Source organism: Rhagoletis zephyria, unplaced genomic scaffold (assembly GCF_001687245.7).
Source record: "Rhagoletis zephyria isolate East Lansing unplaced genomic scaffold, Rhagoletis_zephyria_1.1 Rzeph_scaffold_00234, whole genome shotgun sequence".
In the NCBI taxonomy this organism is placed as follows: Eukaryota; Metazoa; Arthropoda; class Insecta; order Diptera; family Tephritidae; genus Rhagoletis; species Rhagoletis zephyria.
The window spans coordinates 253,620-281,224 of record NW_016157318.1 but is presented as its reverse complement, the minus strand read 5'-3'; the positions used below and the strand labels follow the sequence as shown (position 1 = coordinate 281,224).

The window sequence follows — 27,605 nt, the reverse complement described above, 5'->3', positions numbered from 1 at the left end:
TTGCCGTTTATATTTGTCTCAATATAACATTAAATACTGTTATTTTCATATTACGTCTTCTATGAAGCTTTTCTAAATTTCTGGAAGTTGATGGTTTTATCGGGACGGACGGGAAATGATTTTTTTCCCGTCCCGCCGGCAAATTTTAACGATCTCCCAGATACCGTCCATCCCGACCATTTTAAAATCGTGGATCCCACGGGTCTCAGTCTCCCACGCCCATCTCTAGTCCATACATATATGCAAATGCATACGTATGTATGCATGTGTACGTGTGCCTGGAGGGGGGAGGGGGGAATAAAAAAACAATATGTACGTATCGGTATGCTTGCAAATAAATATATCTTTGTATTTTTGTAACTAATGTAGTATCTACAACATCAAATGATTATATTCATTTTCATTTTATATGTATGTATAGTTATGTATATTATTATTATTCTTACCCTCCAAATGTCATTATACGTATGTATGTATTATGGTTTGTAGTTAAGTATACTTTATAACCTTAAATAGTTCTATACATTTTTCCACCTAACAATTCACTTACATATATCCTTTCATGACACATTAAAATATGTTGCATTTAATTGTGTTTTTATACGTATTTTTTATATTTGTTTAATAGTACACAGTTATTTATTTGTATACATGTATGCACGTACATATAGTATGCCTTGCAATCCACAAACTTTAACAATTAACATTGACTTTTTTTCACCATACTGTTCTGTACTGTTACTAAAGAACAACTTTAAAACATAATTTTTAATGAATAATTTTTTCTTTGGCCCCCTAAAGAAACTTAATAAAAATGAGAGTCAAATCTTTACCAAACAAAAAAAAATACAAAAGCAGTGACAATTTCTTAAAATGGTAAGTAAAACTTAAAAATAAATTTTAAATTTTAGTTTGTGTGTGTGCTTTTTCAACAGGCTAGTAGCTATACACACTTAAACACCTGAAATTTTTCACTCACACTTTTTTATATATGCTTCTATGTATTATTATTATTATATGTATGTATTTCTGTACATTTATGAATGTAAGTACAACATTATCCCTGCAAAAAGTGGGACTAGGTTAAACACTGGTACAGGACCACGAAACCTTGTAAACTACCCTAGTAACCAAAATGGTCCAAATATATGGAGAAAACGTGGTTACATTAACATTGCGATGTCATTGGACCTGACCACCTCTGGTCCAACGCTGCATAACATGGGACCAATTATGCTCCTCCGCTGCATAACATGGGACCACCTAGACAACTACTCCTTTTGGACCATGGCACATGTGCTACGAAGAGGTGGTGCTCAACACATATATCAGTTTTTTACGATTAAAGAGGTTCAGGTCAGCATAACAAGTTACTAATATGAAGCCTGGCCCTTTGCAAATACATTAAAACCACGACCACCTGGTCCTCAAATTTTTGCAGGGATGTTTTAAATAAGTTTTTTCTACACAATTAATGTATGCATTATCTAAGTATGTATACATATGTACATATATGTATAAGCCCTCAGTGTTAAGGAAAGTTCCGGAAAAATTCTTAGAAACTTAATATGCATATATGTATTTATATAGTTGCAGGTATGATATCCTAAATGGACTCAATATATCTTACATTACGAAGATAACTGAATTTATAAGAGCGTATGCAAATATGTATGTATATATGGAAAAAAACGAATTCTTTATTTTTATTTTTCTGCGAATTTAGACTTAAATTTTTTATGTGATTATGTGCTTTCTAAATGTTGTAATTTTTAAGTATATTAGAATGACCCTTTTGATTGTAATTAGTTCAGAATACATATTTATCTACATAGCATTCATATGTATCGATGGGTAAAAATGTGTATATCAGTGTTGCCGTTTTAAACGTTACTTGCTTGACCCTCAAACTTTAAGTATCTGTTTAAGTAGAGAATAGAACGAAAGGGATGTACATTAGGATGCATCACTAACAAAAGTTGCGGGTTTCCACCGGACCTAGTTATTTTAAGACATCCGCGAAAATATTTTGGAAAAGCATTAAGATTTACGTGAGCTAGACGTTTTGAAAATACCCCCAAAAATCTAATTATTTTTGTTATCGGTTAACTGTTTTGCAGACCTTTTAAGCTTAAACTCACAATTAACTTAGGGGAATTTTCGAGAAAAAATGTTTTTAAAAACCAATTTTATTTATAAAAAAAAAAAATAAAAAAGTTGGAGGTATTTTCAAATGGGTCCAGCTCACGTAAATGCTAATATTTTTTCCAAAATACTTTAGCGGAAATCTTAAAATATAATAAATTTTACATATGTATGTACATACATATATTACCGATAGAAAAACATTACCAACATTTTTGTATATGGAGAATGTGAAAATTTTAGGGATAAAATGAACAAACTTTTATTAACCGACCTCAAAAAAGGAGGAAGGTTATCCATTCACTTTGGACCACGTAAACCGCTTTCTCTTTAACGGAGTATCTCAAGGTTGGTCCCATACTAATTCGGTATGATCAATGGATCATGAAGAGTTTAAGACAAGCACGAATTTTTGTATGAGCATTGAAGTCGGTTACATTTTTTGCTTAGAAATTACTTATTTTGAAAAGGTATTTTACAATTCAGTAGAAATATGTAATAAACTAATGGCCTTATTAATAAAAAATAAAGTAGCTTTATAAAAGGTTTATAAATTGAAAAATGTATGAAAACGTCAATTTGTAACGCTTTTTAAACATACTTTATTTTTTATGAATAAGGCCATAAGCCTATTTTTCTGTTAGTTCAAACTAAAGGCTTTGTGCAATTTGGCACAAAAGAATGGATCTCACACATCTTGATAAGGGTCGGGTTTCTTTTCCTATATACGACTTTTAAAATCATAAGCATGTACATATTTACATACTAGACTGGCCCCGGGAAAAGTTTTTAAGATTTCTTGTACAGGATTTTGGCGCCCTAAAATTGTCGTCCTTGACATGCCCTAAAAACATCCAAATTGGAGGTTTTATAGTTTTATTTTTTTTTCTTGTACAATTCAAACTTTCTTCGTTCATATGGGGCTTGATCGGTTCTAACGTGTAGTCTATATACTAAAAATCACTAAGGGAAATTAAAATTTTTTTAAGACCAAAGTTTTATGCTACAACTAAAGTAAGTCAGCGTTTCTTTTTAAAAATTTGTTTTACAGATCTTTTGGTCTAAAAGTTATAAGCTTGAAATAAGCACTGACCACGTTACAAAAATCTTACGTTTCCTGTAATTCAATAATTGTCCAATGCAAAAATGGCTTTAAAGGATTATATACAAGGTGTTAAGCATCGTAATATCGTAAGTCTCAAAATTGTCCAATGCAAAAATGGCTTTGGAGGATTTCCAACTACGGAAATGTTTTTGCACTGATTAATTTAAATATATAATTAGCTTTTATCATACACAGTGAATCCTCTAAAACCATTTTAATCGTTTATTTACATAGAACAATTTTAAGGCTTAAGATACATATTACGACGCCTAAGGTCGAGGCCACGCAATGAGCGGCGCCATACAAAAATGCCGCTCAGCCGCTCAGAAATGCCGCTCAGTGCGTGGCCACCTCAATGCTATTTCATATGTTTTAATTTTAAGCCGCTCAGCCGCACGCCGTTTTGCCAACAATGTTTGATATAAGAGTTATTGCTGTTGCACACGTACCGGTTACTCAGCAGTCGGTCGGTTGGTCGGCACAAAATAGAGTAAGTAACCGGAAACCGGCTTTTGTGAAAGCTCTAAATGCTGCCGGGTAACCGGGGCGAGTGAAACGGCACTTACATATAAGGCAACGGCAACACTGCTTCTGATTAGGGCACACATATTTTAAGTATGGAGATGTCTGAAAAAAGTTATGTTTGCTTTGTAATAAGTTAATGAGTTATATCAATAAATACCGTCAATCTAGTTTAAGTATGTATATGAATATACATACATACATATATGTATATGGAGAAACTCAAATGGGTGTCCGCATATATATAAATTTTTGGAATGTGTATGATTCGCAATCTCCCTCAATGTTGTGCATGTACTTTTTATTCAAAGTAATGGCGTGAAAACTAGTGTTACAAATGCATACGTATAACGAAAGTACGATTTTGGTTGGTAAAAAAACAAAAGTGTGCTTGCTTTGATGATAAGAAACCAAGTATATAAAGATGTTTTAAGTCCCATGTGCGTCGTAGGTGCGCTACTACCTCGAATAGTTGAATGGTGTGAAATAATCATGCTCGCTGAAGTCTTTTCCACAAGCAATCCCTCTTTAAATTGGATTAATACGTAAAAAAATAATCAATACTTTTTCAACTGCCTATTGAATTTGTTGCATTTGTATTCTATTTAATGTTTGCTTAGAACTTGTTTTGATTATGGAAAACTGTGCTTGCTTTTCTATTGAAACTCTGATTTCTGGATGTACCACCTGCTTATACTTTGGCTTTTTAATTCTGTGATGTGTTGTTTTGTTTATTTCGCTTCGCCTTCTTCATGTGTTCTATGGTTTGGAAGTTGGTTTTGCTCATGACATGTCTACTTCATTTTTCGATCCTCGTGCGCTTTTTTCACTATAGCCAATTTGGAATGTGGTGAAGCGGGTGAGAGTGTACGATAAGGCGCATCTTTGGTGCCGTGTAAAACAAGCGACCATTCGATTAGCCAGCCAGAACGTGGTTGCGGCGAGTTGAAACGCGCCTTCACGAATAAATTTAAATAAAATTATTACTACTAGAAAAGTTTTATATTTTTTAATGCATACCTCCAATTTCCATGTACCATGTGGGTATTCGCCCCATGAGTGTGTAGTCATAAAAGGCCATTTTGTAAATCCGTCACGATGATCATCATCATTGGCACGTCGTGATAATATCATCGATCTGAAAGATAGTCCCATTGATATATTAAAAACACAAAAAATTACAAAATCTTAAAACTTAGGAGAAATATAATAGCTCATTCTTTAAATGTTAATTAAACTTACCTAGTGCCCATCGGTGAAGTTAGAAACAATTCCAGGTCTCCTCGTCGTGTGGCATTAGCTGAGATTACTGCCTGCACGTGCTCCAAATAATTTACTTCCGTGTCTGTTCCTTTGCAAGAGTCTGTTTTTATTTCCAAAAACAGTGATCGACCGGTATAAATAGCGCTGAAATAAGTTAAATAAAAACGAAATAAGTTTTCGTTATGAAATCTTAATTCAAATAATCCCATTTATTGATTACTTTGAGGTTTAAATAAAAAAAAACGCCTAAAACACCTTGAAAGTTTGTTGTAAGTAACAATTTAGAAATAGTGATGTGTGCGTAAAATATATGTACATATCTCGCAATTTCTTTCATCTTATTTTGAAAGTTCTACTACAACATTTTTTAGTTCCGACACTAAGCTGCTGCACATATGTATTTATTGTATTTACTTATAAGTACATATGTACATACATATATATAATTGTTATACACCGAGTGACAAAAACAAAAAAAAAAACAAAAACACATGAAATTATTAATATACTCACATAAATGGAATGACAATCAAATGGGTATCAAATGAAAGAGAAACTTCTGTAGATTTAAAAAATAGTAAAGCTTTTGTTTATTCCAACAGTGTTAATGAGTTTTGTACCACGACTTGTTTGATAGGAAAAATGAAAAAACAACAAAGTCTTAGCGGTAGAAGTTATAGCAGCTATTTCGGAGATCATCACATCTAGAAAAAAGAAGTCTGATGAGCAGAGATTTACCATACCCATTTCTCCTTATGCATCAATAAATCTAATTTTTTTTTTTTAACTCTGAAGAACTTTCTCTTTTATTTGACACCCACTTTGTTATTCCACATTGAACTTAATTTTTGAACTATATTTTTTAAATTTCGAAGTCACAGTTTTACTATACTTTCCCATATTTTCGAGAATATGTTCATATTTTTAGGTATATATATTTAAAGGGGGATGGTTTCGTGCGGAGAAGTCCACGTAAGTGGGAAATACTTTTGACTGTTATTCACCTGCGAGTGGCTCAACTCGCAGGTCACTGCGTCCAGATATTTATATCGTATCCTTTGGGTAGCGACCAAACACCCGTTTGAGAGCGAGCTAAAGTGAGTAGTTGTAAAACCTCACGTGCGCTAGGTTTGAGTCTCCACGTTAAAGCCCCACCCAATGAAAAGCAAAAACATGCCTGAGATAAGACCCCCTTCTTTTGATGACAACCACGGCAAACGTATAAATGACTATGATTTGAGGGTATGTACCTGCAATATAGGGACCCAAACCTAGTATCTAGGAAAGGTCTTCTGCCCGGCTGATTGTTGTCCTCGAGTATATAAAGCCTGGCATCACCTCCATCTAAGAAATGCTATGGACGGGGCAAGGCTTGGTAAACAGTGTTGCCAGAACTTTTTGGATGAACCGGCTAAATTGGCAAATAAAACCGGCTAAAATGTTTCAACTAAATTTCACATGTTTTATTTAAATAAATCACGAGTAAAAAGACTATTTATTGGAGAGAAGTTACAAATTCGAGCCGGAAAAAATTTTGCCAGCAAGAATTTGCAATTAGGAAAAAGATATGATTGTGGCATATGGTTGGATTTTTTTTCGACGATAATTTGAATAAACAAGTTCGTTCAATTTAAAAATTTACAAACTGGAGCGATTTTAAAATGAAAAATGTTAGTTAATACTTGTTTACTTAATTAATTTACTTAATTCCAATGATTTGAAAGGTACTCGGAAAAAAAATATTTATTACTATTACTATCTGATATTTTGAGTGATAATTCTCGCTGGATTTTCGACGAACAAACCTATTATCTTCCCTACAAGGCCTTTTCAGACTGACCGATTCTCAATACACTCAAATAGAAACCAATACACATAAAAAACGCTGTAAAAATTTTCCTTCAATTTTAAGGCAGTAAAACAACGACCTTAAGTTAACATCAACCGAGGCCATATGTGTACAAGGGATGCAAAATCACAGTTACACAAAAGAACTGGTCAGATTTTTCCGAAATCCCTTCAATTCTGATGTAAAATATGATGCTAAAAGACTGCAGATCTCCCATTTAGATGGCCGGCCATATGGCCGGAAGATGTCTCGTAGGATTCCCCGCGAGTTTTGCTTTACATAAAAATTTGTGCTCTTTTATTTTTATTTTGACTCACTTCAGTGTTGGTTCCTTTAATTCAAGATGGCATTCGGTTTTTGGAATTTGAATAAGTTCTCAGCAAAAACGTCTGTTTAAAAAAATACATATGTGTACATAGTGCTTGAAAATATCAATTTTTCCATTACCCTAAACCTTTGGGAGTGGGCAAAAATTATATTTTTTATTTTAGGCACTATCGGTGCTATCTGGGAAGACAATAGCTACATGTAATATTTATTCTGTTTGTTGGCACTATATCCAAACACAAACACATCTTAAGAGTCTTAACAGTGAAACAATTTCTTATTTTCTAAGTTTGCGAATAAAACTTCACACTTAAAATTAAGGCATTTATAAGAAACATTTTATGAAGAAAATCCCTTCTTCGTTTAAAATAAAAATAAGCGAAATAGGCCCAATTTCATACAATCCTGCCTGACATGAAAATTTTCTCCACGATAAGGCTAGTAGCCATTTCAACAGATTTTAGGTCGCTTAGTCAAAAATGGAAACATATATATATATTTGAAATTTAAGAGATTTAACAAGGCAAATAGCAAAATCGGCTAAAAACGGCTAATTTTTTTCTGCAATGCGGCTAACAAATCGGCTGCCGGCTAAATCGAAATTTCACCGGCTGTTTGCTATCGCAACCGGCTAAATCTAGCCGGAAAACGGCTAAAATGGCAACACTGATGGTAAAGGTGCAGCCTTGCGACGTCTACCACTGTTGCCATGTAAAGGAGCGCAGATTCGGTGTTAAATTTGTAGCGGGAGAGAAACTAATTCGCCGAGTACTAGCGTTGTACCCGAACGTCTAACCACAATTCGCATCACGCCCAGGTTCTTCAACATCCCGCTCATCTGCGTCGATGCCCCGACGGAGCTAGGAGTGAACATACGAGCGCTTCCACCGTTGGAAAATTCAGCCTTTATGAAGAAACGTTCGTCTTGTTGCACTTAAAACACGCGAGGTGGTTGCATGCAGCAAAAAATGTCCCTCCAACAACGCAAGGAGAGCTCAACGTCGCAAAGCCGCAATCACAGAACTAAACATAGAACTCTAACATCTGAACGTTAATTTTTTATTAATTCTATTTGTCTTTGGAACCCACTTCCTATTAGACTGAGGCTACTAAATAATACACTGCATTGCAAAAAAAAAAATACTAGTTTTTAATGTAGTTGATATATATAAACCATAATATTTTTCCAATGTGTGTGTACATACATAGATATTACCTTTCGTAGAACCTTATTTTGCAAAACAGCGTGTGCTTTAGTTTTAAAATTTAATTGTGTATAGTACTGTGACTAGCACTATAAAATAATTTGTTAAATTGTTGTGCTAAGATTAAACATCGAAATAAATCCAATTACAGCAGACAGGCAATGCATTCGCCACTCAATTCTTACACCTGCTCTTAGAGAGCACTATTCTACCAACCCACATATGGGTGCAGTGGAACCACATTTCCTGCTCATTACTGCCACCGAAGAAGTAGTCGAATTTCAATGACCGCCACATCTGCTTTTATGTATGAGAATTTCTTAGATGTATTGATTACCAGTAGTAGTAGAAGAAAATGGGTCTTTATTTTTACTATGGGAGCGTATGTAAGCTGTAAACTTTAAATCCGTTTCCCTTGAGTTTTTCATTTTATAAATTATGACATTCTTGCAGCAAATAAGCGGTATAATCTCTATAAAAAATGGGAATTTATACTCACTGTGGTTGTAGTATATCGCCAGCTTCGCAGTGATACCGCGCAGGGACTGAACGCCATTCTTTGGCTAGTGTTACCATTGCGCCCGCATCCAAAACGCCAAAGCCAAATAAGTGATTAAACTCCAAACCTACACCGTTCATGGTCCAGTGAAATCGATTTTTAGCGTCGAAGAGAGAGTTGCGCTTTGAGGTTAGCACAGTTAAATGCTGAATGTCGCGCCAAGAAAGCAGAGGGCTACAAAAGTTAAAGGTAAATCAAAAATTATCGTTTTATATAGCAAGTAATTTAAGTTTAATAACTTTGCATGTATTGGGTGTTAAACTTAGCCTTGAATTGTTTATAATTGCGCCTATCACTCCTCGTTTACTTCGTTACATCTCCTAAATACTTGGAGCATGAGAGTTTAAGACGAAACATGATATATACAACAGACTGCATCACTCCCCATACAAAAAAAAATCTGTAATTTGTTTCCATTGCAATTATAAAATCTTATATTTTAAGGCTTCCACCAAAATATTTCGGAAAAATATTATGATTTACGTGAGCTCCACCGATTTGAAGATACGTCCAAAAATGGAGTTTTGTATGATTAAAAATAGTTTCTTAAACATTTTTTTGGAAAAACTTCCTCCAAATGACAAAACAGTTAAAGCTTAAAAAATTTGCATAAAAATAAATTTTTTTTTTTAATTTAAAAAATTTTCAAGGGAATCGTAATAATGAGATTTTTGATGCTGTATTTTAACTTTTTTAAAAACATTGGTATAAGAAAAACTTGACTAACTGAACCACAACTATTCCGATTAAGACTTGTAAGGTATCATTGAAAAGGTATCACCCTTTTTATTCCTTTGCTAATAAACTCATTCAAAGGATGAAAGAGAACGGTAGGATGAATGAGTGTCATTCCAAGTTGAATTTAGATAACACATCGTATTTCAAAAAAAAAAAAATCGGGATGTAAATGGTTTTTTTTTGCATAGAAATAAAAAGAGTGGGATAATATATTTCCACTAATACCCCATAAGTCTAAATCGGAATGGTTTTGGCCTAGTTATTCAAGTTTTCGTAAATAAATCTTTGAAAAGAGTTTAAAAACAGCATCGAAAATCTCATTATTACGATTACGATTGAAAAAATTTCTAATTATTTTTATGCAGATTTTTTAAGCTTAATCTGTTTTGTCAACTGAGGGGAGTTTTTTCAAAAAGGTATTTAAGAAACTATTTTTATATTCAACACTATTTTTATTCATAAAAAAAAACTCCATTTTTGGAGGTATTTTCAAATCGGTCCAGCTCACGTAAATCTTGTAATTTTTCGGAAATATTTTGGTGGACGTCTTCAAATACAATATATTTTATAATCCCGGAGGAAAACCCGCAACTTTTTTTTGGTGATGCAGTCCAATGTACAAGTATTTAAAGGTAAAGCCAGCCGTAAGCTCAACTCATTTATTTTTTGATGTTTGTCTACTTTCAAATATTTAAATACTCAGAGCAACTCAAATGCCAAATAAAAGTAAAATAAAAAATAAATATTCAATTTGAAAATATGTTAGGTTAGCAAACTTCGAAAATGCTACCTCTCAGCCAAGCTCTCAGCGGTTTTACCTTTAACCTTCCTTTGATAACCCTACTCAAAGTTGCTGAGAAGATAACCATACGTCTGAGAGACGTATCATGGTTTGTTTGCCTTATGAAAATTTAAATATTTATTTATTATTTAAATACGTTTTATTTAGAAATATTCTTCATTTTAAACGGAAATACCACCGATTTCGATTACGTCACGCAGACGTAGGTTATCAAAGAATGGTTAAATTTTTGTATCACGATACAGCCATTTGTTCCAAATGAAGTCTTAAAAAAATATTTTTTAGCTTTCTGAAATTGTGTTGCATGCCACAAAAACCATTTAGTAGCAGTAGATATTTGATATTTTTTTTTTCAAATTATTTGGTCTCTAAACTGTAAAACATTGTTAATTTTTTTTGACAAAAAATTCTTAATTAGCAATATGTACATATTTGCATGAGCATCTTCAAAAAAGCGAAACAGAATTGGGCGGTTATAATTTTTTGTATTTCAAACTAATGAGCATATACATACATTGGCTGGGTGGTTAAAAGTATATGCTACCAATCCGAAGGATCTGTGTTCGATCCCTGATCCGGACAACATCTAAATAAGAAAAAGTTTTTTCTAACAGCGCACTATGGGGCAGCGAACGGCAAAAGCTGGCAAAAAGTAAAAATTTCAAACCGGTTTTTAACACTTTTTGCTTATTGTTATGGTTTCTTAAATATTCCAGCAACAATAAACAAACTAATTTTGACAGAAATCCTTGCCCCCTTCTTTTCACCCCCCTTCAAACTCTTCAGTTTTTTTTCGCTAGAAGTGCAAGGTGAATTTTCCGCGTGTTTTGTCCGGAATTGAGTGAGTATTTTAAAGACGCAAAGTAAACAAATACAATGTTTGCAATGGAACCATCAACATCCGGTATTTATAGTGATATTTGTTCAATTAGTTTGTGTGTAGATCTAATTTTCAAATTTTGGTCGATTTTTCTTTGTAATGTTACCTTAGCATGTGATTGTTTCTAAAATGTTTGAAAACAAAGGCAAAAAAGTTAGTGAATCCTGCTATATCGCCCTTTTTTTTGTTAAATTAAAATATGTATATTAAGGTCCTATTATCAAAAGAACCTTCCGCGTTTTTTGCGCAAAACAACTTTATTCGTGCTTTTCGTACATGTGTATGATGAATTTGCAGTAGTTTGGTTGGCAATAACGGACCATTTTTACTTTGTTTTGATGTTATCTTCGGCGAATGTAAAACAACAAAACAAACTATTTTGCCTTTTTTTATTGTATTTTTGTCTATATATGAATTAGTAAACCAGGGTTGCTCATTACTAAAATTTGGAGTTTAATAATTATATATGTTACGAGCATGATTTAACTTTTTATTTCAGGAGCTGGTTTAAAGACTATTTTTATTGATCGCAGGCAACTAATTCAAATACTTATATCTTACGAGAAAAACGACATTGATGAAAAATTTATATATTTAAAAAATGAATTAAAAAATCGGAAAATTTGTAAAGAAGTAACCGAAAGTGAAATAAATAAAATATTGACCCGCTTGGAGTCGGAATTTAAAATTCGATGGAATAAGTCGCAGCGAAAAATAGATAGATTTTATCAAGAATACAAAATCTGGCTAGATAGTTCAATTGGATTTGTAAAAACCTCGAATCGTAAATGTGGTCGACCAGAGACATCTTTCGAAGAAAGCTCTGAGCGGGCAAAGCGAATGAAAACTAAAGATTTGAGAGATTCTACTGCAGTTAATATATTGACTTATGCTACTGAAATAAAGCTAAGGGATTCTGGTACGGTGGAGGAATCAACATTTTTAAAGGAAGTCTCTTCTGGCACCCCTTCTGAAGAAAATACATTTTTAAAAACTTGCAAATCACCAGTCGCTACTGGGAGTACTCGGTTGTCAGGGGAGGATGCGTTGGCAGTTCTTATAAACAAGCATTTCATGGCATTCCAGCTTCTGACTCCGCTGTTTTCATAACGAGTATCATACCGATTCGCATTGTGTCGGGCGAAAAAGTCATTTGGCAAAACCCTGCTCCGTCTTCAACGCGCTATTTGAAAACCGAGTTTATTAAGGAATCAACAGACGTTTCTATAAAGGAGAAAGACAAAGTTAGCAAAGAAATTTAGAACATAGAAAAATCTGAGATGATATATAATGGAAAACCTATTGAAGTAGAGCACACTTTAATTTTTACGATGATTGACGGAAAGCTTTGTAATGCGATTACGCATACAACATCAACTCAAAAGAGATATTTGTGTGCAACATCTAAGGAGTTCAACGATGTTGAAGAAATTATCACCCGCGAAATACAAACCGGTCATTTCAACTTCGGTTTGTCGATATTGCATGGTTGGATTCGGCTCTTCGAATGTCTTTTGCATTTGTCTTATAAACTTCCAATACAAAAATGGCAAGTCCGTAATGAATTGAAAAAAACGATTGTAGCTGAAAATAAAAAGCGGATACAGGACGAATTTAAAACTCGTTGCGGACTAATTGTTGACGTGCCTAAGCCAGGGATCAGGAAATCCAAATGACGGTAATACCGCGAGACGATTTTTCAGTGAGTCAGAAGTATGATCTGAAATCACCAAATCAGATGTACATTTGATTGAAAGAATGCATAATATATTGACAACAGTGGCAAGTGGTCACGAAATTAACGTCGAAAAGTTTAGCGAGTATTCGCATAATACTGCTAGGTACTTTGTCGCCAAATATCCTTGGTATAACATGCCTCCAACACTGCATAAATATTTTATTCATGGACCTGAAATAGTTTCGACTGCTTTGTTACCAATTGGGCAGCTTTTAGAAGAAGCGCCGGAAGCTAGCCATAACGAATTTAAAAGGTATTAAGAACACCATGCAAGGCAATGTAGTCATGTGAGCACTAATATTGATATATATAATTCATTCATGCTAAGATCCCATCCTCTAATCAGTTCAAAGAGAAAGATTCCAAAGAAAATTTATAAAATGTTACCAACAGAGGTACTAGAGCTATTAAAATTCCCTGTTGTTTATAATAAGGATGAGAAAGATACTGGTATTGATAACGATGACAGCGATCAAAGTGAAATTATTCCAGATGATGAGGGCGAGGATGATATGTAAATCTTTTTATGTTTTATTCAAATTATATTTCTTTCAATTTGTTAAAAAAAAACTATTTAAATACCAAAAAATAACAAACAAATTTTGGCTATACCTGTTATCTTTTATTTTCTTAAAATAGCAATGTGAGTAATAGATGCCGCTTTGATTGTGTGACTGGTTAAAGTAAATTTGATTAGGTTTGATAACTTCGGTTATATGCATGACACTTTTATGAAATTTTCAAGAATCAGTGTACAAAATTTTAGCTCTCTAGTTTTAGCCGTTAAATTGATGCCAACTTTTAGGTTATTCTGTCCCACTGTGCAGCGGTCGTCTCTGGGCAGGCAATGTCAAACCTCTGAGTGTATTTCTGCCATGAAAACGTTTCCTAAAATATCCATTAGCCGTTCGGAGGCGGCGAAATACAAATACTCGTATCGAAACCCAATACTCTCTAAAAGTGATTCCCCAATTTGAGGTAACCGCTTACCTTTTCGTTTACAGAATGCATTATTTTACCATGTGCATGTCAATGGAGGTAATCGAATAAATGTAAAATTTCTTGCCTTTGCATTACATGTAATGCAATGGATAAGCGAAAATTTTCTTGAGACGACTTGTATTGCGTTACTCTATTGATACAAAAATCAGTGCTTCCCAAAAAATGAAAAGTTTTGCTGGGATTCGTTTATAAATAAACACCCTGCAGTGAAACCCCAAACTAGTCAGGAAAAATACTAGTTTAGAACTAGAATTTCCTGACTGAAACCAAACTAGTTCGAAAATGCCCAGACTTGGACCAAGTACAAAACGATTTATTCATGCCCTGTTTTATTTGACTTCGATAGTTTAATAGAATAAAGTACACACAATATTATAACTTTTGTTTGGGTGTACTGTAAACGATTAAAGCGTACGTATTCAATTATACCAGACTTGTGAAATAATGGTTAATCTTCATAACGATTATTAATTAACCGTTTAATGATTAAATACCGATATTACTAACTCTTTAAGGATTACCAATTAATTACTTAAAAAATGTTAATTAATTCATTAATTTTAATTACATCATTATTTTGTTATTTTTGATCATTTTCAATTATTTTTATTATTATATTATTATAATTATTTGATTAATTTCTATTATTAATCACCAAGGCAAATTATAGACAAATATTAAGAATATTTGATAACTGCTTGAATTATTTATTTATTGTATTCTTATCGAAATCTCAAATTTTAAAAATTGATTATTACTTTTATAAAATTTTAAAAAGAAAAGACTGAAATGTGCAAAGTTAATGAATTTAATTTATTTTAATGAACAATTTTATTTTATTTTATTTCACTCAAAAATGAACTAAAGTACTCAAGTTATTTTTAACTAAAATGTTTTCTTTTGCATATTGAATATCATTAAAAAAGATAAAACCTTAAACCTTTCACTTTTAATAGCACCTTATGAAAAACGCATTTAAATTTATGTTCGAAAGTTTGAGATATTTATGTATTTATTTTTACTTTTAAATAATACTCAAAAAATTAACACTAATTAATGGCATATCTAAGGTTGCTAAAAAAAAAAGTGTAATATATTAAAGTCTACTTAATCAAAAGTTTTTCATTGTAAATTCATGAATTCATTTTATTTTTTGACTCCCAAAGTAGTAGTTTTGGTCCATAATTGGTCTAGTATTTTTCTGTCTATTTTAAACTAGTATGAGACTGGTATATTTTTGACCGAAATCTGACAATTGACATCTCGTAGGACATCCCCATGTTAAAAATACCAGTTAATTGCATGGAAAAAAGATAGTTGGCTGACTAGTTGGGCATGAGGTTCATAATAGTTGTGAGGTAGTTTACAACTAGTACATTTGACTACGGGCATGTGCACAACACATACACAAAAACGGCACTCACGTACACAATACGTACACAAAAACCGTACTACACTATCTCGCTTTGATTTCGGAAATTGGATAAGTAACATGCTGTGTTGCAGACGAGTCAAGACGCAATTAAGAGCTCATTTTTTATGCATTGGAACCATACTTAACGACGGCGTAAAATTTGCTTTTAGCATTTAGAACTTTACATGAAATTGTTTCGCCATGTTTTCCTAGACATATGTATATACACTGAGGGAAAAAAATATTAAAATCAAATAGAAACGTAATTGATCTTACTATAAACGTCAACGAAAGTACTGTATATTGGTAAATATTCAATTCAATTACGCGCAAATTAAAATGACCGCGTTCGTACTGAAAAAGCATCCGTGAAGTGAATAATCAAGACAAAAACTTAAAAAAAAAACCCGTCCATCTCCGATATCAACAGCTTGTGGCAAGCATATTTGCGCACTCAGCTACACCCAGCTATATAAATCTGTTTCCAAATGTTGAATATCCATCGACACCACAGCACGCGATTTGTACGGATAAACATGTGTCTAATATGTATGCATGTGTGTGTTGTCACCGCTCTGAGAGCGGCGCTCTGCATGCTTGGCATGCGTATATACACGTACATACATATACTCAGATGTGAACAGTCAAATACGTGCGTAATAAATTTTGTATGAAAATATTATTTTTAAATGCGAACATTTTTAAACGATAATCAAATATAAAGTATTCATTTTTACCATGCATTATTTCTCTCAGTGTAGTATTTATATCTATAGTATATTTGCATAAATTGTAGTTGCAAAGAGTTTTTGAAAACCAATAATAATAATAATTTGTGCTAAGAGTTTGGCCGAGTTCATCGACCAATTTGTGAAATGGATTTTACGAGTTATTCGCGGCATTTGATGACAGTACGAAACTCATTGCTAGGTTAGTTATGTATTGAGCCGGTTGATCCATACAGATGCCCACTTTCAGCCGCAGCTACTGGCGAACAATCTTCACTGACTTCAGTGAGCTCTTAAACCGAATAAGTTGGTGTCGCCCCAACGAAGCTGCCTTCTCTTTCTTTCGTGGTAAAAGGCTCCACTTGAATTGGTTACCGCATCTCGTACATTGATTTACCGTTTCGGATCGAGTATAGCGGTACAACTATAACTGCCTAGGAGAACGACTATATCCCATTGCTTAGTAATTTACCTGTTTAAAAATTACCCTTCTCAAGTGTATTTTATTGTTGGAAAGTGAATCAAAATATAACCACATAAACAGAATAACCGATAACCATACGGGTGTGAAAAAAAACCAGTTATTCTATCATCTATCGTTAATAATAATAATAGGTTGGCGCTTACACAAAACGTTAGTGTTTCGCCGAGCTTCTCCTTCAATTTGTGGTGTGTGCCTTGATGTTGCCAATGTAGGTCCCAGATTTGCGATGACTCCGAGAGGCGATTGAATTTTTATGAGAAGTTGGTTTTTCATCTAAATATTGTTATTTGCTATAAAACCGGTTTCCAAGCATACATCTTTTTTGTAAAAACGCTGTTTCTACAGCTGTATTCGACACCATATAGCTCACTTATTAGACTACATAAATTGAAAAAATACTTATCTGGAAGTCATAGAATTAACCAACTTCTTTTCTCGGGACATTCTAATGCATTCTTATAAGATTTTACGTTTACACAATTTACTTACTTTGCTTCAAGTGCCAGCGCAAAGACCCCGGCTGCTTCTGGGGCTGCAGCACTTGTTCCTGAATGTGTAGTTGTACATTTCCCATACAAATCAGTCGTGGCCACACCAGTGTTAGGATCTTTGGCACCGTTGCTAAATGTGCTGGCCAGCGTTGAACTACAGCTCTCATCGTAGTGTGCATTTTGTCCATCGTTAATGGCGCTGTTAATGGAAATCGTCCACATGGAGGCTGCATAGCCATCGCAATTGCAGTCGTCCTCCTCCCCACCATCTCCTGATGCCCATACGTAGATATTGCCTAAACCATTGCGACCCTGCGGGAGAACAAATGATATTATGTCGATGGTAATGAAGTTAGCTGGATGTCATATGAATGTACTAGTCAACTTTCAACCATCTACATAAATATGTACGTCTATATGTACGTACATTACTAGACACATTAAACCATATACGTACATACATATATAAATCGATTATAGGGTGTATCAAAAATTTCCGCAATAATTGGTTTCTGCCTTAACCACATATCTAAATTTTTTGGGAAAACTAGTATTACTGCTTATAAAACTAGTTTAAGCGTCAAGCTATTTGAAAATAAAACAAAGACTTAGTGTGTGTGCTCACAGAAAAATTAAGTGAAAAATGCGTTTATTGTATTCTAGGCGAAGAATAACTCTATCGCAGATACGAGGTTAACGCAGAGACGGAATGAATTTAGTGTAATTTCTATTTCAAAAATAATGAAACCTTGGCTGCATGATTTTCATCATTATGACTTCGTTAATCGCTATTCGCATTCACAAGGTGTCATTAGTGTTGCCGATTTAGGGGTAGAGACGTCTGATGAGCATTCTTTTTAAAAATGAGGCTGGTCAAGCAATTACTGTTACTGGTTCTCGGTGCAAAAAAGTGTGTATTGCCAGCAAAGCCGAGGAGGCCATTTTACCGAAGTGCTACTCCATGCATAACCCTATCCTCTGTACTTTATGTTTCAATAACAAAAATAAAATCAAAAAAAACAAAAAGCTTTACTTTCTCTATATTTCGAACTTTGCGTAAATATTCGCTAGCGACTTCGAAGCGTATCTACCAGGGTTAGAACTTCGACAAAGCTAAGTCGGACTAAATGAAGTGAAAAAGCGTAGCAGAAAATGAAATTCCGTAGTAGATATCTTTTATGTATATTGGCTCGTCATAATTTGCCTTTTTTTACCTAAAAAAAAATAAAATAATGTATAACAATAGCCTTTAATCGTGTCATATACTACTTGGCATCTAAATGATAGCAACGTAAAAAGTTTCCATATTTATTATATGTATATTTCCTAAGCTCCTGTTTTTTTGGTGAACGTTAGTTAAATTTTTTTTTTAATAGGCCTCCTAAAGGGGTTAAAACAAATTATTGCTCGGATAATTTCAGGGAGTTATTGAACAAATGAAGCACCAAAAATTAAAAACAACATGTGTTTGAAGACAAAGATATACATACCTTCTAAGTCAATAAAAATCAAAAACTTAGTAGGCCAAGGCGGGATAGAACAAAACTGAGAATGCGTTCTATCAACATTTAAATACTATTTCATGGCCTTATAAAACTCATTTTTAGAAAATGTCACAAGTTAAAAAATTACATACGTAGAATGTAATTGGAAGCCAATAACTTTTTGACCTCTTTTATTTAAAAAAAAAGTGTAGTTTTTTTTAGTGAAAAGTGTTTTTGAAGGCCACGTAAATTTTAAAAGCTACTTGAAAAAACGGCCCTAAGACAATATTTTGAGTTAAGATACTGCAATAAGTGCTGTTTATTATTTGGGAAAGAAATCCGAAGTAGATCATGGGTAAAGCGGAGTAGCGTAGTAAAATTCTAATTTTCGTCAAAAACCGTAGCAAATCTAATACGATCGTAGTGAAGTTCTAACGCTGGTATCTACGCCTCCACTGCAGTATGTATTTGGCTTACCTCATTTACGCCTTGTACTATAGCACGCATAGTGGCATTACGTGGTCCATCCACTGTTTTACCATCGTCGGTCGGTCCCCAAGATGCGCTGTAAATGTGTATTTTGTGCGGTTCATGCCCCATCGAGTTGGCCTCGATTAAATCGGTCATGTAAGGTTGGTCCAACATGCGAATGCCTATGGAAGGAATATATGTAAGTAAACGTTAGTCTAGGGTATATATTTAAACATGTGGGTTTATCTTAATAATGCATGAACGCTTTTGTAAATGTATGCAATAACATACATATGTATGAAGGGTTGTAATGTACTAAAAATACATACATACTAGGTATATACATATGTACTATATATGTACATATATGTATGTTTACCGACATACCGCGCGGTCCAAACAAAAATCTAACTTAATTATACCTTTGCAAATAATAATTGTAAGCATCCACATATTATCAACATTAGTTTGCTATATTACTGATCTTGATATATGTACATATGCATAGGTATGTACATACTACAATTACACATATCCCCGGCTTAGAGTGAAAAGTTACTAAATACATTTTTACAAATTTTACACGAGAGGAAAAAAACGTACCTATACTGTAGCGATATATGTATACATATGGGCAAATCTGAAAAACAGGTAACCTTTGTGTTATTTAGCATTATTTTCACTGTTTTCTAGACTGAAAATTTTTTCCCTATACAAAAATTGGACCACTTTAATGTATATACATACATATATGTTTCGAATGAAAAAAATCATCATGAAACTAAAAAACGTTTCGAATTTGCATTAACAAAATCGGTTCATAAATAGGGCTTTTATCGGGTTCGTTTTTCGCAAATGCATTTTTCATCATGCAGGTAGCTTATAATTTGAATTTGAACGAAACCGGTTCATAACGCCACCTAGAGGTCCTATTTTTGGTAAACGTATTTGCCATCATGCTACCCAGCAAAAAATCGGTAATCGCTTTTAGTGGTAACGTGTTCTGGAAGGCATAGCGTTATAATGCCTTCGAATTTTTTCGCTTCTTTTAGGCATTGCCGGTAATGCAAAGTAGAATGTCCTACAATATTTTATTTATTTCGCTTCTTTATTTCATTTCGGGAAATGCAAAGTAGAATGTCCTATAATATTTCTTTTTTAATTCGTTTCTTTGCTTCATTTCCGGGAATGCAAAGTAGAATGTCCTACAATACTTTATTTGTTTCGCTTCATTGCTTCATTTCAAGGAATGCAAAGTAGAATGTCCTACAATATTTTTATACCCGAGCGCACTTGTGCACAAGGGTATTATAACTTTGTTCACATAACGGTTCACACGATAACTGGAGTAAAAATTAAGAGGAAGAAGGACGGACCTTCGCCCGAAAGAAGTACATGTGCCAAGTTTCGTTAAGATATCTTAATTTTTACTCGAGTTATCGTGTGCACAGACGGACGGACGGACGGACAGACAGTCACCGCTTAATCGATTTCTCTTTTCATCCTGATCATTTATGTATACATTTGTCTATATCCATCTCGATTCGTTTTGCCTGTTACAAACAACCGTTAAATGAACAAAGTTATAATACCCTTGTGCACAAGTGCGCTCGGGTATAAAAATTTTCAATTCACTGACGAAGGGGGGAGGATCTATCCCCCCAAAGCCCCCCCTGGCTACGCCACTGTATGTATGTATAAAAGTTGATTTATAAATATTTTAATTAATTTTAATCTTTTAAGACATTTTCTGATTTCAATTTAATATAAATAATTATGTACTTATCTAGGCATTCTACATTAGTTTCTCCGTAAGGCATTTTTTGTTCGCTTCTCTGGATTCTGTTTATCCATGCGTTCTCCCTTCGTTTTAGGGTAATGCTGCGGGTAAGGGCTTACCTCCAATGACATGCCCATGTTAAAATAAGGCCTTCTTGAAGCGAAATGGTAAGCGATTCCCATCGCCTAGCTCGTTTCCACTTTCGTTTCTGTGGTAATCGTGTTTTTTGCTGGGTGGTAGCTTACATTTTAAATTTAAAAGAAATCGGTTCAAAAATACGATTTTTATAAATAACTCGACTGCAGCGCCACCTAGCGGGTGTATTTTTCGTATACGTATTTCTCATTATGGAAGTAGCACACGTTTTAAATTTGAACGACTTTTATAAATAACTCGACCCCACCCCAGCGTTACCTAGCGAGTTTTCTGGTAGGCTATAATAGGACAATATATGCAAGGTATAACCTCTGAAAATTTGACTGAAAGCTATGCAGTAGTTTTTGAGTTAACTCCGAACAACGAAAACGGCCATTATTTTATATATACAGAATACTAGCCGGCCACGGATGCGCGAGGCTTCGACACGCGCTGATTGTATGTACATTTACGTATTTGGAGAAAGAAATCATATTTCATCATGTATTTCGTTTATTATATACATAAAAAATCTTTTCTAAATCCGTTCAGTAGCGCGGCTAAAATATCTCGTCTTTCCTTTATACCATGTATAGAAGATAGTAATTTTAAATAGGTGGTAACCCTACTCAAAAAACTTAAAGTTTTTGTATGTGCGAAGGCCATCAACTTCCATTTAGTATCTTATTTTTTTATCCAATGAACGGCGAAGAGCTTATAGTTTTTAAACAGATGGCAACCCTGCTCAGAAAAATAATAATTTATTACACATTAAGAGGCTAAGTCTTCTCGTTTGACAGTGACGATACATAATGCACACGCTTATTATGATTGAATTTAATAATTTTATTAACAGGTGGCAACCCTATTAAAAAAAATATTAGTACTTTTCTAGAGGCCAATCCCTTTCATTTCACACCTCATCTTTTGTAATCCAACGAACGGTACAGATGTTATAGTTTGTTAGACAGGTGGCCACCCTATTAAAAGTAAGTAAAACAAGTAAGAAAGTCTAAGTTCGGGCGGAACCGAACATTAAATACCCGGCGCACGTATTAAATATATGTTTTTCACCTTACCGAAAGCTACCGCTACATGGTAAGCCGGGCGTATCAATTTTGAGTAAATTAGAGTCCTTAGATTTCGAAATTTTGAAGTTTCAAGCAGTTCTGAAATTTACCGTTATATGAAAAGCGGCCTCAATTTTAGTCCGCTTTCAATAATTTTCAACGTTTTGCTTTTATGTGGCAAGCACAATAACCATACCAATTGGTATAACCCCTGCAGGGAGTGACGTTAGCTTATACCTAACTTTAGTCTGTTTACGTTAACACTTGTGCTAACTATTAACTGTGTATTTTGTTCGAAAAAAGCTAACTACTTTTGTGGGGCGATGGCCGCAAAAAAGTCAGACCTGGATACCTCTGCATTACATGTCAACTAACTTGTAACTAACTACTTTTGGACATAAAATATCAATGAGAAAAACAAAATATTTTTTTGTTTTTTTACTTTTTTATTTACTTATTTATTTACTTTATTTTATTACATTTCATATTTGTTTACATATTCTGCTCTGGGTGGCCCCATATTCGAACACCGTCAGACATAACTTCAAAATGATAGTATAAAATTTCGATCTTCCTTTTATTTGTCCTGAATAACGTGCGGCAGGTGGCAGTTTCAAAAACATCGGTTCAGCCGCTCTCGAGCCTTGCGAAAACTAACAAACGGCTTTCTAAATATATATTAGTTGAGATGTATTATATATTATAATTATATTTTGACAGTATCCGTTGTTTCTGATTGGCGCAAAAAAACCTTGCCTAGTGACGAATTCGCCCCTTGATATGGTCGTTACTTAAAGCTATTTATATTCGAAACTGCATGAAAATTGGAAAACAGGAATCTATAAGCTTATCCAGGCAAAAAGCTACCTACGTACCGAATTTTAAGCAAATCGGACCATAAATACGATTTCTTCGAACAGATCGGTCCCTGGTCCACCTCTCGGACAAAATGGATCATATATGCTAATATATGCTAAAAAGCTACCTACGTACCGAATTTTAAGCAAATCGGACCGTAAATACGATTTTTTCGAATAGATCAGTCCCTGGTCCACTTCTCGGAAAAAATGGACCATATATCAGAATATATGCTAAAAAACTACTTACGTACCGAATTTTAAGCAAATCGGACGATAAATGCGATTTTTTGGAATAGATCGGTCCCTGGACCACTTCCCGGAAAAAATGGGTCATATATGCTAATATATGCTAAAAATCTACTTAGGTACTAAATTTTAAGCAAATCGGACTATAATAAGATTTTTTCGAATAGACTGGTCCCTGGTCCACCTACCCGAAAAAAGTAAAATTTTTTTAGCCTAAAACATGGTGGTTACCGAAAGCTATTTGTATACAAAATTTCATGAAAATCGGACCAGCCGTTCGCGAGATTACCTGTTACAAAAAAAAAGGACTTCTCTTTATATAATTAGTATAGATATATTAGAGTGGCTCAAAAAAGTGTTTTTTTGGAAATTCATAAACGCTACCTCAAATTATTGTTATTTGTGATAAAAAAGAGAAGCGTGTTTTTTTATTTTGAAAAAAAAGATTTCTTAGAGGTCGCGCTGGTCGGTTTTTTATAAAAACGCTGATGCTCTCAATTTTTTTATTTTCTTGACATGTTTTAAAAAGCAGCTAAAAATTTGTTTTTTACATATAATTACTCTCGTATTATTAGGGAACATTCCCTTAATTACATACCTGTCTTTTGCAGTTAGAACGGGGCTAGTGCCCGAAAATATGCTCTGGAAAAGAGACTATTAAAATTAAAACGTTGATACTGAACGATTTACGCATTGTCATGGATTGGAACTTGTTACCAGGGGGTTTCTGGGGTTGCTACTTACGAATCGGAAGTCAGTTTTTCGAAATTCAAAATGGCGGATCCAAAATGGCGGTCCATTTTTTTTTAATGATTAGATTTGTTCGAAGCCCGGCACCCGAGAGTTTTTGGGGTCGCCGATTACGGATCTGAAGTAAATTTTTTTAAATTCAAAATGGCGTATCTAATATGGCGATCAAATTAAAAAAAGTACTGATTTTAAAACGTTGATACTGAACATTTTAAACATTGTCAAGGGTTAAAACACGTTTCCAGTGGATTTCTGGGACTGCTGATTACGAATCTGATGTCAGATTTTCAAAATTCAAAATGGTGGTTAAGAGTTTCAAACAAATCCAATCATTTTTTTAAAGTTGGTCGCCATTTTGGATCCACCATTTTGAATTTTGAAAATCTGACATCAGACTCGTAATCAGCAACCCCAGAAACCTACTGGAAACGTGTTTTAACCCTTGACAATGTTTAAAACGTTCAGTATCAATGTTTTAATTTTAGTACTTTTTTTTTAATTTGATCGCCATATTAGATCCGCCATTTTGAATTAAAAAAAATTGACTTCATATTCGTAATCGGCGACCCCAAAAACTCTCCAGTGCCGGGTTTCGAATAAATCCAATCATTTAAAAAAAAATTGACCACCATTTTGGATCCGACATTTTGAATTTCGAAAAACTGACTTCAGATTCCTAATTAGCAACCCCAGAAACCCCCTGATATCAAGTTCCAATCCATGACAATGCGTAAATCGTTCAGTATCAACGTTTTAATTTCACTAGTGCCTTTTCGAGAGCATATTTTCGGGAACTAGACCCATTCTAATTGTCCAAGACAGGTGTGTAATTAAAGGAAAGTTCCCCTATAATACCAGAGTAATTATATGTAAAAACCACATTTTTAGCTGCATGTTAACATGTCAAAAATATATAAAAATTGAGAACATCAGCGTTTTTATAAAAACCCGACCAGCGCGACCTCTAAGAAAACTTTTTTTTCAAACTGAAAAAATACATGTCTCTTTTTTTATCACAAATAACAATATTCTGATGTAGCGTTTATGAATTTCCAAAAAGAGTGTTTTTATGAACCACTCTATATATATATATACACAGTCAATCAATAAAGTTTAGGTACAGCGATGTTTTTGAAATACGGACAACTGTTTTTTAATAATTTTATTTTCCGCAAATATAAAAATAAGGTTAACTCTACAACATATACCCTAAAAATCAGAGCTTCAAGCCTTATGCAAAATTAAAGAAAATTCTGCAAATTTTCATTAAAATATTGCACTTTTTAATTACACTCTTTTGAAAAAAGTTCAGTATGCTAAAAAACCAAATTTTTGTACAAAAATTGCGAAAAATAAAATAATAAAAAGAAATAATAATAATAATAGATTGGCGCTTACACATATGTTAGTGTTTGGCCGAGCTTCTCCTCCGATTTGTGGCGTGTGCCTTGATGTTGTCACACAGAGCGGAGTGACCTACAGTTTTACGCCGACTCCGAACGGCGATTTTATTTTTTATGAGAAGCTGTTTTTCATGGCAGAAATACACTCGAAGGTTTGCCATCCCCTCCGAGGGACGACCGCTGTTAAGGAAAACCCTTTTTTCTATATTTTTGCGATGTTGCTTTGACCAGGGTTTGAACCTAGGCGTTGCGGAGTGAAAGCGCGCACGCTTACCGCTACACCACAGCGGCCGCCGAAAAAGAAATACTAATTCCAAATATCTCGACTCCAGCGACACCTATCGGTAAAAAATTTTACGAAGTTATTCCTTTTCATGTAAGTTATATATATTTCTTATATAAACTAAATCCGATCATGAATTCAGGTGTTTTCAAATATCATGACTCCAGAGCCACCTTTCGGATTAACTCGTCTTTCATATTGCATTGTCATCGTGTTCTGAGCTAGGTTTCAAGTCTCTATCTCATCGGGAAGTTGGTTCAAAATTGGTTCCAAAATTTAGTTTTGGACAAAAGTATGTATTTTGAAACTAAATCCTTCTTAAATCTCGTTCGCCTGACATTAGGCTACATATTTCATTTAACTAATGAATGAAGTTGAATTTGATTTTCCAAAAACGCGGCAGCCCTCCTGAATCTAGTTTTCAAAGATATTATAAATCTTCAAATAAAAGATTTCTTACTTTCGCACTCTTCCAAATATTTTCAAACTAAACATTCTTAAACCTCTTCCATTTGACCCTTATATTGTGGTTACTTCCTAATTGCCGCAACTCAAGTTGAATATGATTTTTTAAACGTGTGACAACCCTCTTTTAAACATCTCATAAGTGTTCTAAATAAGCAAACTAAAGATTTCTTAACACTCTTTCTTTTGACACCAATATTTCAATACTCGGTGCTTATCTGATGGCAGTAACACAAAATAAGTTGAGTAGTTCTGTATATTTATGAACAGTTATTTCAATCTTAACCTCAATTTCAATATCGATCTTAATCTTAATCCTTATCTGAACCTTAATCGTGGCCAACCACCCCGCTATCCCCTATCTTCTTCTATCGCTTTTTGTTTGGAATTAGAACCAAACAAGTGTGGCGCTTTTTTGCTACATGGATGTTTACATTTACTCCCAACCGAACGCAAAGAAGTTCCACTTCAAAGAGAACCGAATTGTTAAATCGTAGTTTCGACGAAAGCGTGCATTTCAGTGGCAAGATAACACAGGCTGATAAAACAAATATTTTTGTTTTTTTCGTATGATTTTTTTTTTGTTTCCAACCAGTGCCATACAGGGATCCAATTAGATACATTTTTAGACGAATTTTTGCAGGATACTTATTTTTTCCGGTCAGTATAAATGTGGATACTTTTTTAAATAGGCCAAAATTTTATATTTCCTATAAAGTTTTTTTCGTTCAAAAATCGATTTTCATTAAAGATGGTAGAAAGCATTACGTTTTCTGAACGTATAAAGAATCGCTACTTAAGCGTGAAATTAAAGCATTTTCTTTTTTGTGAACGAAGCAATGAACATATGAAGAGATCTCACCAAAATAGGTATAAGCGCAATTGCTTTAATTAGCTTAAAGGATGCTTTAAGCAAGATCTTAATATACATATCGTCGTTTAAAGTACAAAACCGCGTATCAACAAAAAGCAAAGCCGCGTATGTGACGTTGCATAAATTATTTTCTAGAGAGTAAAAACACTTATATTTCAAAATGGTTCTCTTTTTTATAAAGCAATCGCATTTCTGGCTAGTATATTTCAGGACGAATGGATAAGGATTGAGCCAAGAGCTTGTGTGAGCAAATCCAATTTTTGGCAGCAAATGTCAGTTACGCGGTTTTGCAGAATGACGATACGCGGTTTTGTACTTTAAACGACGATATACATATGTATATAAAGTAAATTATACTCTTTCTGTAGTAATCTCTTTCATATCACATATTCTTATTTGTTAATTTAAAAAGAAAGAAGATTTCAATGTAGTTTAAAAAACTAACTTTGATTTATTTAAGGAGACTTTTATGAATTTTACTGAAAAGACTTTAAATACACTCTAAAAAGTTTTTGTTTATTTGCGCATATTA

The 27,605-nt window shown here is 33.8% G+C and overlaps 1 protein-coding gene across 2 annotated transcripts in view; it reads right to left on the bottom strand.

The window, feature by feature from the left end:
- Nucleotides 1-317: 317 nt before the first annotated feature.
- The window catches only part of amon (prohormone processing protease amontillado), a 240,163-nt gene continuing 212,875 nt past the window's right edge, over nucleotides 318-27,605 (bottom strand). For both annotated transcript variants that reach the window (XM_017609546.1, XM_017609548.1), the window contains 6 exons: nucleotides 19,214-19,389; nucleotides 17,251-17,564; nucleotides 8,916-9,149; nucleotides 5,015-5,179; nucleotides 4,793-4,910; nucleotides 318-4,728 (listed from right to left, as the gene is read on the bottom strand). In XM_017609546.1, coding sequence (XP_017465035.1) covers nucleotides 4,567-4,728; nucleotides 4,793-4,910; nucleotides 5,015-5,179; nucleotides 8,916-9,149; nucleotides 17,251-17,564; nucleotides 19,214-19,389 — 1,169 coding nt within the window. In that variant the 3' untranslated portion in view covers nucleotides 318-4,566. The remainder of the gene's footprint in view (nucleotides 4,729-4,792; nucleotides 4,911-5,014; nucleotides 5,180-8,915; nucleotides 9,150-17,250; nucleotides 17,565-19,213; nucleotides 19,390-27,605) is intronic.